Source organism: Dermacentor albipictus, unplaced genomic scaffold (genome assembly GCF_038994185.2).
Source record: "Dermacentor albipictus isolate Rhodes 1998 colony unplaced genomic scaffold, USDA_Dalb.pri_finalv2 scaffold_38, whole genome shotgun sequence".
Lineage (NCBI taxonomy): Eukaryota > Metazoa > Arthropoda > Arachnida > Ixodida > Ixodidae > Dermacentor > Dermacentor albipictus.
In genome coordinates, this window is record NW_027225592.1 from 909,754 (window position 1) to 926,324 (window position 16,571).

The 16,571-nt window shown below is 47.0% G+C and overlaps 1 protein-coding gene across 1 annotated transcript in view; it reads left to right on the forward strand.

The window, feature by feature from the left end:
- LOC135916919 (tachykinin-like peptides receptor 86C) overlaps positions 1-16,571 on the forward strand; it is a 386,707-nt gene that overhangs the window by 295,899 nt on the left and 74,237 nt on the right. The window contains exon 3 of the mRNA XM_070529959.1: positions 13,450-13,600. Within this exon, the coding sequence (XP_070386060.1) occupies positions 13,450-13,600 (151 nt within the window). The remainder of the gene's footprint in view (positions 1-13,449; positions 13,601-16,571) is intronic.

Consider the following 16,571-nt stretch of genomic DNA (forward strand, 5'->3'; position numbering starts at 1 on the left):
GTCATGGCTAGCGCGATTATAGGGAAGGGGCCGACGATCTCGTCAAAATAGTTTTCAAAAGGGATGATTTATGGCCAGCACGGGAGTACTTAGGTCAGGAGAGGTTTGGGCAATTAGCAAGGATACGGCTCTTCACTTGTCAGCCGCAATAATTGGCACGTCCACGCCGGGGATGGAGCCCGTGAACAAGCGGAGTCAGTATACGATGCCTCTTCCCTTGCTTGTGCACAGTGATGTGCATGCTTTTCCGACAAAGCTCTCTACGGAGGGAAAGGGCAACAGACCTCCGGATTGGTAGGACCTGATGTCATCAGTCTCCTGACGCCGTATTCGGGGAAGTGAGTGAACAATCACCACGCAGGGCATAAAAAGAGCAACGGAGAGCGGGAGTGATCGGCTGCTACTTCTTCCTGAACTTTTCCTTTACTACTTTGAATCTTCTTGTAAAGATGTAAAAATTACCTTGTCTGGAAAACGTCCAGAATATCGGGCCCAGCCCTACGTTCACTTACTCCTCCATTGGCAAAGTACATTTCCACGTCTTCGGACCCCCAATCTCAACAGCAGTTACTTAGACCACGGCCGCTCGTTCTTGTCTCGAGTTGTCGATGACCTCCTCTCCTGTTGTGCCACTGGGCACAAGCTGTTTACCGCCTACCACCCACAAACGAACGACCTTACGGAACGTCTCAACCAAACACTCACACAGAGGCTGTTGATATACGTCTCCAACTATCACCGCGACTGGGACGCCACGCTGGCCTATGTGACATTCGCGTATAACTCGTCCCAACATGACACCGCAAGATATTCACTCTTTTAGCTTTTGTATGGTAGCGACCCCATATTGCAGTTTGACACCATCCTAATTTCTGTGCCAGCTGCTGCAACTGAGTACGCTCGTGAAGTCATCGATCGCGCTCACATGGTGCGTCTAGTCGCCCGATCTCGTTTATTAGGGTCACGCATATAGAAAAAGAGCGTTACGACTGGTGCCATCGCGATGTTAAGTTCGCCCCAGGTGCTTGGGTGCTCCTTTGGTCACCATGTCATCGGGTCGGCCTCTCCCAGAAGCTTCTTCTCGCTACACAGGGCCTTATGAAATCCTACGTCAAGTTAACGACGTCAATTGCGAGATCTCGCAGTTACAGTTTGATGCATATATACTCAAGTCCGCCGCCTGTTGACGTCGTGCATGTTTCGTGGCTGCAGCCATATTTCGCTCGCACTTCTTCGCTTAACATGCGCCGAGACGGCGCTTCAGCCCCCGGGGGTCCTGTTACGGAAGGATAAAAGTAGAGAGAGGAAGAAGATCGCGAGACGCTGGCTCCTGCGCGTTGTTGCTGGTCAGCCATGTTAACCACATTGACTCTGCTTGTATAGATACTGTAAATACACTGTGGCTATACTCCCAACATCCCTGTAACAATATAAAACGAAAAAGCCAGGAACAAAAATATTATTGCTTTAGAAAGGGAGATCGTTAGAAAGGTAAGACTATAACAATGGCAAAATTGTATAGAAAGAAACTAACGTCGTGAAACGCAGAAATGCTTGCATGGAGAATAAAAAAGCTAAAACAACTGGTAAAAGCAGTCTAGAGAAATTATGCGGATCCCACGCACTATGAGAATCGAAGTAAGCCAAGCTTTCTGTGCTGTCTGCCTTCATTAATCAAAGTAGCGGTCATGTCTAAAGGCGAATGTTTAATCAGTTTAATTTCTTCAGCGTTTAGTCCCGTACGAAAGTGACAAGTTGATGTTAAATGTTACCGTGCGTGAGCCACTTCTATTTAGCTGCGTAGTACGCAGAACACACAACGAGATGTGTTCGCTTGCGGCCTTGTTGTGCGTCATTGTTCATGATTGGCGAGGAGGGTAGCATTGTCATTGCCTCACATGGCACCACGCATCCTGAGAGAAGTGTTAAACTTTGACTGAATTGCGGGGCACTACGTGCCAAAAACACAGTCGGATTATGAGGCGCACCGTAATGGTGGACTCAACAATAATTTTGACCCCCTGCGGTTCTTTAACGCTCACCTAAATCGATGTACGCGAGCGTTCTTGTATTTTGCCCTCGTCGAAGTGTGGCTTCCGCGGTAGGGATCGAACCTGTCACCTCGAGCAATGCCGTTGTCTTCAAGGTGCGACAGCGGGCAAAGAAGTGTTGATTTGACGGATAAAAGTAGAGAGAGGAAGAAGATCGTATGTGACTGCTTCCGTAGTGCCGCCTAGATGCTACGGTGCTCTAAGGCAGCTTTGCGTTTGCACGCCATGCGGCATTTGTCCGCTTGACAAATATCTATGGTGTTTATTTTTTTTTTCAGAAATAGCAGAGACCAACCACACCATACGTTAAACAAGTTTATCCAGTTTTTCAACAAGCGCTGTCGTTTCTATTAGTGGCGTTCCATCGCCTTCTCACGACGCCTTTTCCCTCCCTCCCCCCCCCCATCAGTGGGAACTGCGAGCGAAGAGTGGCGAGGCTGTCATTGATTCGTCTCGTGGCTGCGTCTGTTCTGCCGTTCTCGGCCTCGGTCACTTCCTCTCTACCATTCTATATACCTCTCCCCTGGACATTTGCACGTTAGTAGAATAGTGAGCGCTGCAGTTTCTGCCTTGCTCTTAAGGGGGATCACGGGTAATTACAGCTGTCAGGAGGGTATTGTGGCGACGCCCTAGGAGTTCCAAAGGACATTGCGCACATGTGACGCGATAAAAAGGTCCAAACGAGTTTCTCGTATCTGCTTCCCAGTCTGCAACGCTCGTGCCATGTATTTACCCGCTGAGAGCTACGCTGCGACGCGGCCTGCAACACAGCTGCAGTAGCGGCAACAGTTGAAAAGTATAAAAATGCTTCGCCTTCAAAAAGTCGAGGCACCCAAACGCAGTTCATGTCCAAAAAAGCGAGAACAAGAGGAAAGAAAGAGACAGAGAGAACAAAGAGCGAAATAATCAAAATAGCTGGTGTATTGCTTCCCTAAGGCTTGCAGATAACCGATCTCTTTCCTCGAAAGCGACACATAAGTGCCAGTGACGCAGCTAGGGTGAATCCGTTCAATAGACGATGCTTGAAAAATTTCTCGCGCGCTCTGGTTCCTGCAATTCCTGATTATAACAGTCTTTACAACATGCAAAACGCAATCCTGTGGTCGTGCCCTTATCTAGTTACACAGAGCCTTGCCTCACAAATCAAGCGACTGGAAGCAGCTGAATTTGTCGATTTTCTTTTATACAACTTTGTGGAGACCCTGCTGCATAAAGTCTGAAGAATGGGTGCTGTGCCGCCGAAGAAGACCGACAGGACGAAAACCGCCGTAATCCCATACTTGCGCAAATTGACCTAAAGGATCAAGTAGGCTGCAATATGCGCCGATATTGTGGTTGTGTTTTCGGCCCCGAACTAGCTCGGTGAGCGTATGAGCGTATGAACGCGAGTGGCGAACGGCGTATTGCCTGCAGCAAGAGACACCTCAAGCAATTTCTGACCTGGAAATGCGGCACCGTCTACAGAGTGGCCCTTTCTTGTGGACGTGTTTACATCGGTAAAGCAGGCCGATGTATCAATGATGGTCTGAGAAAACACGCTGTTGCGGCTTGAGGTGGCGTTAGGGCAATGAAATTCAACAAGCCCATCGACGAATACGTCCGGAAGTACGAATGAAGGAAAAAGGGTTTATTTGACATTAGTTACACGGCTCCAGTTACGGAAGCCCACTCCATGAAGGAATATGTTAAACGTTCCAGTTCCCATCAGGACACGGCGGCCATACTCTACGAAAAAACTGCACTTTTAATACCGTCGTCATCCCTAGGCGAGTCGGCTAAGGAATCTGAGGACTGTATCACAGCCAATCACAATCGTCGAATCACAATCACGCCCCCTCCGTTGGTATGGAATATACGGAAGGATAGCACCCTGATAATCCAAGGCTGGCGCCGTTCTTCGGTAGCATTTGACGTTGGCGTTTTTCATCATTGAACTTTGAACTAAGCCCTTTTGAAATCACCGAAAGAAGTAAAAGTATAGAAACTCTGAACAGTTATTCTGTCTCGGTGTTGTATAGAGTGTGGTTGCGTCTTACTGAATGAAATCAACGATCCTTACCACTCAAACTAAACCGCGTGGCAAAGAAGCGTATGCAATCGCCGTTGCCTAGATATGCGAGTACGTTGCGAGTCCCATTTCTGGACCCTGTACTAAAATGCAGCACATCATAGTGGGCGTAATTGGCACATTTACTTCCATGCCATTGACGCATGCTTAAGCCATATGCATTCAAACCTAGATTTCACAAACCAGAAGGTGGCCGAGAACGATTTCATTTAATCGAAAGCTTACATAAATCGAACGCACTTAAAACATTATGCGAGCACCAAGTTTATTCAATAGCAAAAAAAATCATGAACCATTCCACTCTGTAAAAGTGGCGGACCAGCGAAGCTGTTTAGCACACGACATGAGGGGACACATAATTTTGAACAAAAGTACGAACTCATTTATTGTCTTGATAGAAGGTCATCGTGACGAAAGTTACGCACACTCATTTATTGTCTTGATCGATGGTCACTATTTCACTCGCAACTGCAATCGTATTCTTTCATAATGTCAAATCGATGCACGTACGCCGCTGGGTGATCGGTTGGGCCGGATTGGTGTGACATAGCAAGTGATATGCATGCAACTCGGAAGGCGTAAACCGCTCCCTTTTCGGTACCGACGCATGCACATTGAAATCAGCGACGACAACAGGGGTAATGCCATCGCAGCTAATTCATGCTCAGTAATTAGCCATGAACCTCACGGGACTATGAATCATTCCATTGTTTGCTTGCTTACGGGAGCATGAGCCATTGCTCACAGGGAATGAGCCATTGATGCTGACAGTTTTCGACATGCTGTTCTGTATGTTGTACGAGTGATTAGAAAGAATTTAAGCACTGTCCGCTTCACTTTGCTGAGTGCTTGTAGCTTCTGCCTTGCGGTGATATGAGCCATTGTATTTTTTGCTTGCTTAGGGGAGCATGAATGCTTACGGGGTTATCAACCATTAATGATGATAGTTTTTGTTCCAGGAGAAGAAAAATGCTCGGAAACCTAGCCATATAGAGCTTCGCTGTAAAAATGTTGCGTGTATTACGTGCTTGAATCCATACGAATATTCAAGCCCATTTCTAAATACTTCCACGCACACTCTAACCGCTACTAAAACACTGCCGTCTTATAAATACACGCGCGAGACATGCACCAATGCTTTGCTTCTTTGTGTCCGAGCAAGACGCACCTTAAAGGATTGGTACAAACATTTTCTAAATAGCGCGGTCAACAATGACTCATATAAATAACGCGTTTTACTTTGAAAGAAAATCTCACAAGCATCTTCGAAGGCGAACTCATATTTAGGCGCGCCACTACAGGTTTCTGACAAATAAGCTAGACTTGGTGGTGCAAACGCATCTCAAATAATTGAAGCCTGTCTGCTAAAAATGAACGACCTATAGAAAAAACAAAGTTTTCAAAATTTATGCGCGCGATAACCATCTCCTTAAGCCGTACTCCAGGCGGGCGCTGCCTGAAAGCTTCCGTCAAATTTGTCTGCCCGGAAATACAAAGGGCACGTAGTTCATTCCCGTCGCTACAGAGCCCCGATTCCTTACGTGCTGTCCGCCTGCCTTTTTGGCATCGCACAACTAATGCACGGCCTGGTATCACCACTTCGTGTCCCTTGACCGCCGCGCTGTCCTGTATCATACAGGCTACACCTCGAAACGAACTCAACAAAGGTCCTCCTTTTGAGTTAACTAATGGTTGCGCCCGTGTATCACAATCGTAGCTACGGTCGTTTCAGTTGTTGCAATCGGTTGAATCCGCCGGTGGAGCTTTGTCGCCTTGTTATTGGCTAGGGCTGTATGCTTCCATGGTGGAACATTGTCGAAGTTCGTAGTCATGGCACTATCTCAATAGAAATAGGAACTTAGCGCCGCGACCGTTGGTATGTGGCATCATTTGAGCATTCCTGCTTGCTGTCACTGTTCAAAGAGCTCAGAAATTGTGTTAAGGTGTGCGTGCTTTCGCAGCGTTGGTATAGGTGGCAGACGACGAAGGACTGTGATTGCTCTCGTAGCACTTCTGTTGATACCCTCAACTTCGTCCCACTGTTTAGTTGTCAGTCGTAGGAACTCTGCTTGGTATGCAATGCGAGGATGCAGGACGGAGCGCACGGGGCAATGGGCCACGTCAGTGCCAGCCCCACCAATCCGTGGCGCAATTCTGCGAATCAGGTGAACTGTTTTCGAAGATGTCTTGCTTATCTTGTTGATCCATGTCACGCTAGACCAAGACTGGTGAACTTCTAGGCCAGCAGCCCGCAGCTATTCAGTCTCAGGTATCAGCGATGAGCCAATCTTGAGATGGAAGTTGCTATCACAAACTGACTTCCTGCCCGGTTTATAGGCGACGTGTACGTAGCTAGATTTCTGTGTTGATGTCTGAAGTCGACCGGACTACGCGTACTCGCGTAACACGCCAAGACATTTCTGCGGTTGTTTACATTGCATCTCAAGGCCCCAGTGAGTGGACCACAGTGTGGTGTTGTCGGCATAAATGAGAAATCTTATATTATCAACTTCCTGTAGTTTATACTCTATAGGCATGAAGGCAATTTCAAATAATAATGGTGTAGGAACGGAGCCTTGTGGTGCCCCACGAGTTGATGTAAAAGAGCCGAATTGCTTCCCGTCTACACGTCTAGAAAATGTTTGCAGGGTTAAGGATGAGTGCACTAATTATTCACCTGAAGCGGCAAGCTGAGCGTGTCCATGTTTCGAAAAATGGTGTCGTGATTTACATTATCCTGCACTTTGGCTACGCCAGTAGCCACCACAGTGGGCACCAAATGACTGCAAGGTGAGACGTGCAAGTCATCTGCCAGTAAGCTAAGCTATCTTCCGTACCTAAGTACGGCCTGAATTGGTTCTGAACTGGATAATATTTGTGATTGTGTTTGAGCCACCACCAAAGTCGAGTAGCCAGCATTCGCTCAAGCAAGTTACAGATCGTTGGTGTCAAAGAAATAGGCCGGAGAGCTTCATGGCTTCATGGCCTATTGGCGGCTTTCCCTGTTCAGGTATTGGCACCCCTACGGAGCATTTCTACTCAGGTGGGAAATATCCATCGATCCATACATCGAGTGTCCCCTACGATTTCTTGCGTTCTTTGGCCATCCCTGGCCCTTGCACCGAAAAACCCTGTACAACATCATCATCACTGATCCATGCGCTCTTCATAACCTGGAGTTAAATGTCGATGGCCTCAACTTCCAAGTTCTTGAAGAGCTCATACGAGAGACGGTCATGTCCAGGCGTTGAATGTTGCTTTGTGCCTCCAATCGCAGCGAGTATCTCGGCTTTCGTGAAAGGCATTGTAATGGCCGAAGTATCATCCGGATCAAATAAAAAAGGATTTCTAGTTGGTTGCTGGTTATTAAGAAAAATGATGACATCAGCTTGCTTGTCAAAATTTTTCGGCGTAGGATTGAGAGCCAGTCAGATTCCATAATCCTGCTCGGAGTACTCGTCGGCGCAATCCTCCCCCTGTCATCCACTTTCGCTCCGCTAGCCAGGCTCCACAAAAACCCTCTCCACTTGAACGCACTCGTCGCTCCTCCTGAGCTGTTAAGAAAAACGTGTCAAAGCAGGCAATGGTACGCGCTTTAAAACCAAAGGGATCGCCCCTAAACAAGCAGTGCATTTGATTGGGCTCTTAAGAAAACATTGCTGGCCACCGCATATGCGGCAACATAAATTTGACATCAGGAGATTGGAATAACATCATAATGGAATAGCTTTACATCATTTTGCGTTATAGCACCCCTAGCGCGTTCTTTTGGATGTTCCTGGTAGCAAAAGAAAAGAAAGAAAGAACAAGAAATTGGTGTTGGAAAACCAAAGCAAAACTACACTGTGAGTGGGAGCCGAAATCACAATCGAGTAGGGAGTCGTTGTGTTATTTATTTGTTTAGCTTTTCTTTGCTCGAGAAAATTCAGCCCTAACAGATGAGATATAGTTTGCTCCTATATAAGGTGAATTCATAGATGCCTACTGTGCAAGATTTTACTTGCGGCGTTCTTCATTTGTAACTGGAAAGCAAGCCAATATAGTGTCCGCCATTGCAGCGTTTTCCTTCTGTTCAGCGGGAGGTTCACAGTTCGCTCGCGAAACACCGCGTCTCACTCACGAGCGGGCTCGATAATACGACATACCTTACATAACTCATCACTGATTCGGACAATGTATGACGTCACGTATCATGGACGCAACCAATTAGATAAGTCACAATGCGTTCGAATTCAGATCACTTAAGGACAATTAAATAACTGTCACTTCTTGTGATACCCAGTGACCCATCATCATCATCATCATCATCAGCCTGGTTAAGCCCACTGCAAGGCAAAAGCCTCCTCTCTCGTACTTCTCCAACTACCCCGGTCATGTGCTAATTGTGGCCATATCGTCCCTGCAAACTTCTTAATCTCATCCGCCCACCTAACTTTCTGCCGCCCCCTGCTACACTTTCCTTCCCTTGGAACCCAGTCGCTAACCCTTACTGACCTTTGGTTATCTTCCCTCCTCATTACATGTCCTGCCCATGCCCATTTCTGTTTCTTGATTTCAACTAAGCTGTCATTAACTCGCGTTTGTTCCCTCACCCAATCTGCTCTTTTCTCATCCCTTAACGTTACACCCATCATTCTTCTTTCCATAGCTCGCTGAAGCGTCCTCAATTTAAGTAGAACGCTTTTCGTAAGACTCCAAGTTTCTGCCCCGTACGTGAGTACTGGTAAGACACAGCTGTTATTCACTTTTCCCTTGAGGGATAATGGCAGCCTGCTGTTCATGATCTGAGAATGCCTGCCAAACGCAGCCCAGTTCATTCTTATTCATCTGAATATTTCAGTCTCATGATCCGGACCCGCGGTCACTACCTGCCCTAAGTAGATGTATTCCTCTACCACTTCCAGTGTCTCGCTACTTATCGTAAACTACTGTTCTCTGCCGCGACTGGTAAACATTACTTTGGTTTTCTGCAGATTAATTTTTAGACCGACACTTCTGCTTTGCCTCTCCAGGTCAGTGAGCATGCATCGCAATTGGTCCCTTGAGTTACTAAGCAAGGCAATAACATCAGCGAATCGCAAGTTACTATGGTATTCTCCATTAACTCTTATTTCCAATTCTTCCCAATCCAGGCCTCGGAGTACCTCCTTTAAACACGCTGTGAATAGCATTGGATCGTATCTCCCTGCCTGACGCCTTTCTTTATTGGGATTTTGTTGCTTTATGGAGGACTACGGTGGCTGTGGAGCCGCTATAGATATCTGTCAGTATTTTTACATACGCCTCGTCTACACGCTGATTCCGTAATGCCTCCATGACTGGTGACGTTTCTACTGAATCAAACGCTTTCTGGTAATCAATGAAAGCTATATGTAAGGGTTGGTTAGGTGCAGCTGTGGTGTAGAAGTAGAGCATCCGCCTTGCGTGCAAGAGGACCGTGGTTCGAATGCCGGTGCTGCGCAATCTTCCACCGGATTAAAAAAAATCCGCGTGTTGATAAAATTGCATAAACAGGCCAGGAGTGCGGCCTGATCCCGGTGACCAGAACCGGTAACGCACTACCTTACCAGAGCAGGATTGGTCACCCTGGTGCAGTACTTGGCCACAACCTCCTATATGAATTCGCCAATCCAACCAGTGACCCAGGTTGGTGTCAAAGAGGTTAATCCAAGAACGGCGCGTATCAAGTGGCACATGCCCAAGTTGGTGTCCGAGAGAGAGAGAGAGAAAATTTATTTAAAAGAAGGCAGAGAGGTCGCGCTGATCTAGCGTGCTCTAGCCTGCTACTCTGCGCAGAGGGAGTGGGGAACGGGGACAAAAAGGCTGGATGAGTGGTGACAATGACGTAGAAGAAGGATGCACTACAACGAAGGTGTAAGTTCATCGCTCTTATGCTAATGAACAAAGCCCCCAAAACACATTCAGAAGTGTCATGCGCCTTCCAGAGCATGGCTAGAGTCACGCATCCAATTAAAGCTTTACAAAGACGCGCAACGAAGAAGCTAGTGTGTGGCCTTCTCGTGCGTGAGCAGCACAGGTGCCAAGAAACGTTTTTTTAATAATGTAATAAAGATTCATTAAATAGCGGCATGAGGCCAGTGGCACATTTCCAGGGGCAGATACCCAACATGGCGGAGCAGTATCGATATTATCTTAAGGTACTGTACGGTTATATTGTATCTGTATCATGCTGTATCTGAAAGACAGGTATCGGTATCTGTATTTTCCATACATCCGCTGAACCATCATGTATCTTAAGATGGAAGACACACTTATGGCAGAATGCATGAACACGGCCAGACTGAGCGAAGGCTAGCACATATCGGCAATAAAGCTCATTCTATCACACGACAATTTTATCTTAACATATAGGTATTCCCAATAGACAAAGATGATCAGGAAAATGAACAAAATACAACGCAGTGCCAATTTCAAATTACTCACTGTTGAGCTTGAATTGCGAGCGTTACCCACTTCCATTTCCAAAAATATGGCATGCTCTGCGGCAATATCAAATACGAGAATCGCGGTGAACAAAAAACTAAAGGCGACCGCCATAATTTTTCTCATGAGTGTAAGGTAATTATGTTAAATTAACGATTAATAACGCTTATCATTAGCAAACTCTTAATATTACTTTTAGGGCTCTCGCGCGGGAGCTTTGTCGCTGTGAAGTTGCGCTGCAGAGTTCGAGGTCACGGGTTCGGTCCCGGGCACGGTTACCACATTTCAATGGGGTCAAAATGAAAGAACGCTCTTGCGAGTAGATTTAGGTGAATGGTAAATAATCCTAGGTGGGTAAAAAATGAAGCTGGAATTACCCATTATGCTGGACCTCATAATCATATTGCGGTCAATCTTGGCACATAAAATCCCACGAATTAATCTTATTCTTTAGTGGGAGTGTTGCAACTTCTGAATTGAAGGCATCCAGTACTCAGAGAAGACTCTTATCTTAAGAACTACTTGCTTAAGGCTAGTTTAAGAAATTACAGACAAAAAATCTGTCGTGTGACGCCATGCCATTCGGATCAATTCTCGTATACCGCTTTTTTCGCAGTGGAGAAACTCCTTATTTTGAACACCAATAGATTTCGCTGCAGTTTCCGAGTACTGTGAGTGCACTTCACGATCAGAGATCCCGTCCCTTTAAATACCCCCGCAGACGCTCGGCACTGGACTCGGGAGCAACAAGAACAATCGCCAGGAACAAGAAAATGGTGGTTTAACCCACTTATTGCGCTCGCCGCAGTCAACTGGTTCCGCTGTCGTCGCCTTTCGCACAACCCCCTGCCCATTGGAACGCAGGCGAGAGCTCGCGCAGACATGCAACGCGAGGATAACACAGGCTTTCGAAAGCGAAAGCGAGGGAGACATCGCATGAGGGGAGATGCCCTTTCCCCTGATGCAATTCCTGGCACGCTAGTGCTGCAGCGGATGTTCCCTTTTGCCTCTCTGCTCTGTCGAGGCGCGCACGTGACGTAGCGTCGCAGCTAATGGGGATTCAGGAGCCGTTTCGCTGCTACAGACGCCAGCTTCATCGCTTAGTAAGCCATTTAATGCTTTCACATAAAGATGAAACAAAACTGTTAGGGTGTTCAGTTGAAGGGTTTCATAAGTGGTCATAGAGGGTACAATCATTGTTTTATGCAGTATATAGCGCTGTGACACATCTAACGAAAGACGTGACTTTATTTTGGAGCAGGTTTCATTGTTATGTGCACCCAAGCAAAGTTATTGATACGATTTATCCACGCCGCTATTTCTGAACATCGTCTCTTGATCTGTACTTCCAGAGCAATGCTGGTCATCAAATGTTTAAGTGCCAACTTTAGCTTGTGGGGTCTCAAACGTGCTCTTAGGACAAATGAACGACAACACAGTAGTGCAAACAATCAAACCTTTATTTTTTTGCGCCTTTTATATTGCAATGCCTACTATCAGAATCACAACCAATGAAACATGCTGATGGGCGCTCACAAATCGAGGATGACCGACTCACCGCGGCAGGATATCAAGCGGCTATGTTCGCCCCATGCCAGAAACGAGCGCCTACTCAGTCACGTGTACAATGATGCGAAAGGTGGCACATTGGAACGATCGTGTTCGTTCATCCCGTTGCCCCGCTCCGAGGCCCTTCGCTGAACGGTCCCGCGAACCTAAGCAAATGAGGAAGAGGCTACTCCCTTTTGGGCCCGAGTTAAATAGCCTTTAGGTGGCGTTAGCAGCTCAACACTCGCGCCATCTTTCGTACAATTCAGCAACTACACCGACCACCGGCAACGCATAGCTACACAGGCAAGCCGCATTACAGGAGACGCGACAGCCATGCGGGGAAAACGACATGTGGGGACCCGTGAGATTCAAGCGTCCCCACAATCTTTGGCTTATTGAGCAACGATGTACTGCATGTACTGGCATTCGTGCAAGTACTGTTGAATGAAGACATGGACTAGCAGGCGCATGTTACCTTAATCATGACCTATTTTATAGCACAGCTGTCATTGTATTGCGTATGAGTTCTTGCTGTTTCTTTCTTGAAAGATGCTTTTGTGTTTGCAGAAATTTATAAGCAATAGCAAATTCAACTCATATTTCCAGAGCTATATAGCTACATCTGCATGTATGCGTATTTCGGTGACATTGCTGTATGGATGTTCCGTCTTATCTTTTGCTAAAACAACTTTTCCCTGAAAATAATTTCTACATGCAGGAACTCGAAGCATTACCACTCTGCCCGCATATTCTATGCGTGCAAAATAAGGAAACACTTTCTGCACAATATCCCCTACGGACCGACACAGGTGGCGTCCTCTCGACTTTTAAATATCGGTAGTCCAATCTTTCCTACCGCTTCATTCTGCGCATTTCTGTGTGTAAAGATCTTTATGCTTAAATTATGTTTCGAATGTACATACAATGCCAGCCAAATGGGCCTCGTGCATCGTTTGCATAGTACAAATCCTTATTGTGAACTACCTTTCTTTTGTTTCGTGCGCTCCGCGGAATTGCAGTCTTTCGCTTTCCATGTTGCAATCATTTTTTTTTTTACATAAGAGTTGTAACAGCGCAAACACATGCAACCACAAAGTAACAAGGATGTCCACATGCGTCCTTGTTACTTTGTAGTTGCATGTGTTGTCGCTGTTAGAATTTTTATGTCAAATATGCACCAACTCGCCCAGAAAGAAGTTTTAATGTTGCAATCAATGCAGGGATCTTTTCTTTTTCAACTTAGTGTGATTGTTTGGCCTCGTTAGGGTTCAGAGTGCTAAGAAAAGAAAATGAAACTCACTCTATATATTGACAGCAAGTCCTTGCACCTTTCAGATACAATGTGCTGTTCCTGGTCCTGACATACGGCGTTCCCGTGACCACGCTGGCTCTCACGTACTGGCGCATGAGTTTGGTGCTCTGGGGCGAGCAGTGCATCGGCGAGTTTACGCGGCAGCAGGAGAACGCCCACCGCAGCAAGCAGAAGGTAAGAAGTCAAGTGAACCGCTACGAACATCTTGACCTTTTCGTCAGCATGCTTCCCTCCATACAAACGTCATACATCGCCTTAGTCATCGTGACGTCACGACATCGTGTCGTCACGGTGTTTTACATTGTCCATTTTCTTTTTCTTGTTAAATGTGAAATAGCTGAAGGTTGTACGGAACTAGGGCTGGCTATCCCAAAATCATAGCTTATAGAAACCAACGGCAAAAAAAACTAAACAAGAACATATTAATATACAACACACCATCAATTCTGTAACGAAATGGCAAAGCACTAAAATGGCAAGTCAGAAGAAAAGAGGTTAGCAACAAGGTAGGAGAGGGATAAAAAAAACAGGAAGTATTGTAGGCGTTCACTAAGTCTGGAAGTGCGCAAAAAAGCACAGCAGCGCTTGAACAGTCTTGTGATAGGGTACGAAGTCATGTGTACGTTGGGTGATTATCCTTTCAGACGAAGGTCACTCGTCGTGCTTGTTGGGCACAGCGGTGACCGAGCCGTCTCTGTGCACAACACTGCGCACAGTGGCATAAAATATGGCTGATGGTCTGCAAAAACCCGAAACTCCCACCGGGTTCTTCCCTACATTTTCTCTACTTCTATGTGTCCGTTGGGAACTCGGTTCACCACTTGTTGGGAGCTCGGTTTAGCGGAGGCAAGCAATAGTACACGTTTTGACAGTTCAAAAACCTGTCACTTCGCTTCGGTTTGCCGCTTCGGTTCCAGACGGGACCCCGACCCCGACCCCGACCCCGACGGTGGGGACTACAAACTTACGGATGTCCGCTACATGTCTGAATCGTGGCCACATGCGACAGAGGCAAATTATGGTATCTTTGAATTAGGTGCCTAGAGCGACCAGCCGCGCGGCAAATTCGCGTGTATTTGCGGGTTATTTTCACGCTCCGAAACATACTTTGATGTAGCAGGTATTGACCAACAGAGTCCAGATACGTGGCAGTCGCATATTTTTAAACTCTGGTTGAATTGAGCCGGGGCACCCTGTATATATATATATATATATATATATATATATATATATATATATATATATATATATATATATATATATATATATATATATTTAATCACGGGAATGACGTTGGGAGTATAGACTTAATATACTTACGGTATATATACAAGCAAAGTTAATGTGGTCAAGATGGCTGACCAGCAACCACACGCACCAGCCAGCGTCTCGCGTTCTTCTTCTTCTCTATCTTCTGTCATCCATCTGTAACAGGACCCCCGGGTGGTGAAGTGCCGCCTCGGCGCATGATAGGCGAAGAACTTCGAGCGAAGTATGGCTTTAGCCATGAAAGGTGCCCGATTTCAACAGGCGCCGGACTTCAGGATGCATCAAACTGTAACGGCGAGATCTCGCAATTGACCTCGATAAATTGACGTAGGACTTCCTAAGTCCCTGTGTAGCGAGATAGAAGCTTCTAGGAGAAGCCGACCCATTTAAATGGTGACTAAAGGAGCACCCAAGCACCTGGGGCGAACTTAACATCACGATGGCACCGGTAGTAGCGCTCTTTTTGTATATGCTGCGACCCTAATAAACGAGATTGGGCGACTTGACGCGCCATGTGAGTGCGATCGATGACTTCACGCGCGTACTCAGTTGCAGCAGCTGGCACAGAAAGTAGGATGGTGTCAAACCGCAATATGGGGTCGCGACCATACAAAGGATAAAAGGGTGAATATCCTGAGGTGTACTCACGTACGGGGCAGAAACCTTGCGGCTTACGAAAAAGGTTCTACTTAAACTGAGGACGACGCAACGAGCTATGGAAAGAAGAATGATGGGTGTAATGATAAGGGATAAGAAAAGAGCAGATTGGGTGAGGGAACAAACGCGAGTTAATGACATATTAGTTAAAATCAAGAAAATGAAATGGGCATGGGCAGGACATGTAATGAGTAGGGAAAATAACCGATGGTCATTACGGTTTACGGACTGGATTCCTAGGGAAGGGACGCGTAGCAGGGGCGGCAGAAAGTTAGGTGGGCGGATGAGATTAATAAGTCTGCAGCGACGACGTAGCCAAAATTAGTACATGACCGGGGTAGTTGGAGAATTACGGGAGAGGCCTTTCCCTGCAATGGGCGTAACCAGGCTTCTGCTGCTGCTGATGATGATGACGCTGATGATGATGATGATTCTGCGGTGTCATGTCGGGACGCGTTATACGCGAATGTCACGTAGGCCAGCGTGGTGTCCCAGTTACGGTGATCGCTGGAAACTTACACCGACAGCATCTCTGTAAGTGTTCGGTTGAGACGTTCCGTAAGACCGTTCGTTGGTGGGTGGTAAGCGGTGGACAGCTTGCGCTCAGTTGCACAAGAGCGGAGGAGGTCGTCCAGAACGCGAGACAAGAACGGGCGGCCGCGGTCTGTAAGTAACTGTCGAGGCGCACCATGCTGGAGAATGACGTCGTGAAGGAGGAAATCGGCGACGTCAGTTGCGCAACTAGTCGGCAACGCCTTCGTTATCGCGTAGCGTGAAGCGTAATCAGCAGCGAGGGCGATCCACTTATTCCCTCTAGTCGCCGTCGGAAAAGGGCCAAGCAGGTCAAGACCAACGCGAAGGAATGGTTCAGAGGGAACTTCAGTTGGTTGGGGTCGGCCGACAGGTGGCAGGGGAGGTTTCTTCTGGCGCTGACACAATTCGCAAGTTGAGACATAACGACGCACAGAGCGGTAGAGACCCGGCCAGAAGAACCGGCGTTTTACGCGGTCGTATGTAAGCAAAACTCCAACGTGTCCCGCCGTTGGTGCATCGTTAAGTTGTTCGAGTGCGACGGTTCGCAGATGACAAGGAAGAACAAAGAGCAACTCAGGGCCGTCAGGGTTGGTAATGAGGCGGCAGAGGACGCCGTCATGCAGCACCAACATGCGGCATGTGCCGTCGGTGCTGCCCGATTGCACTCCGGCGATGGTGGACTGTA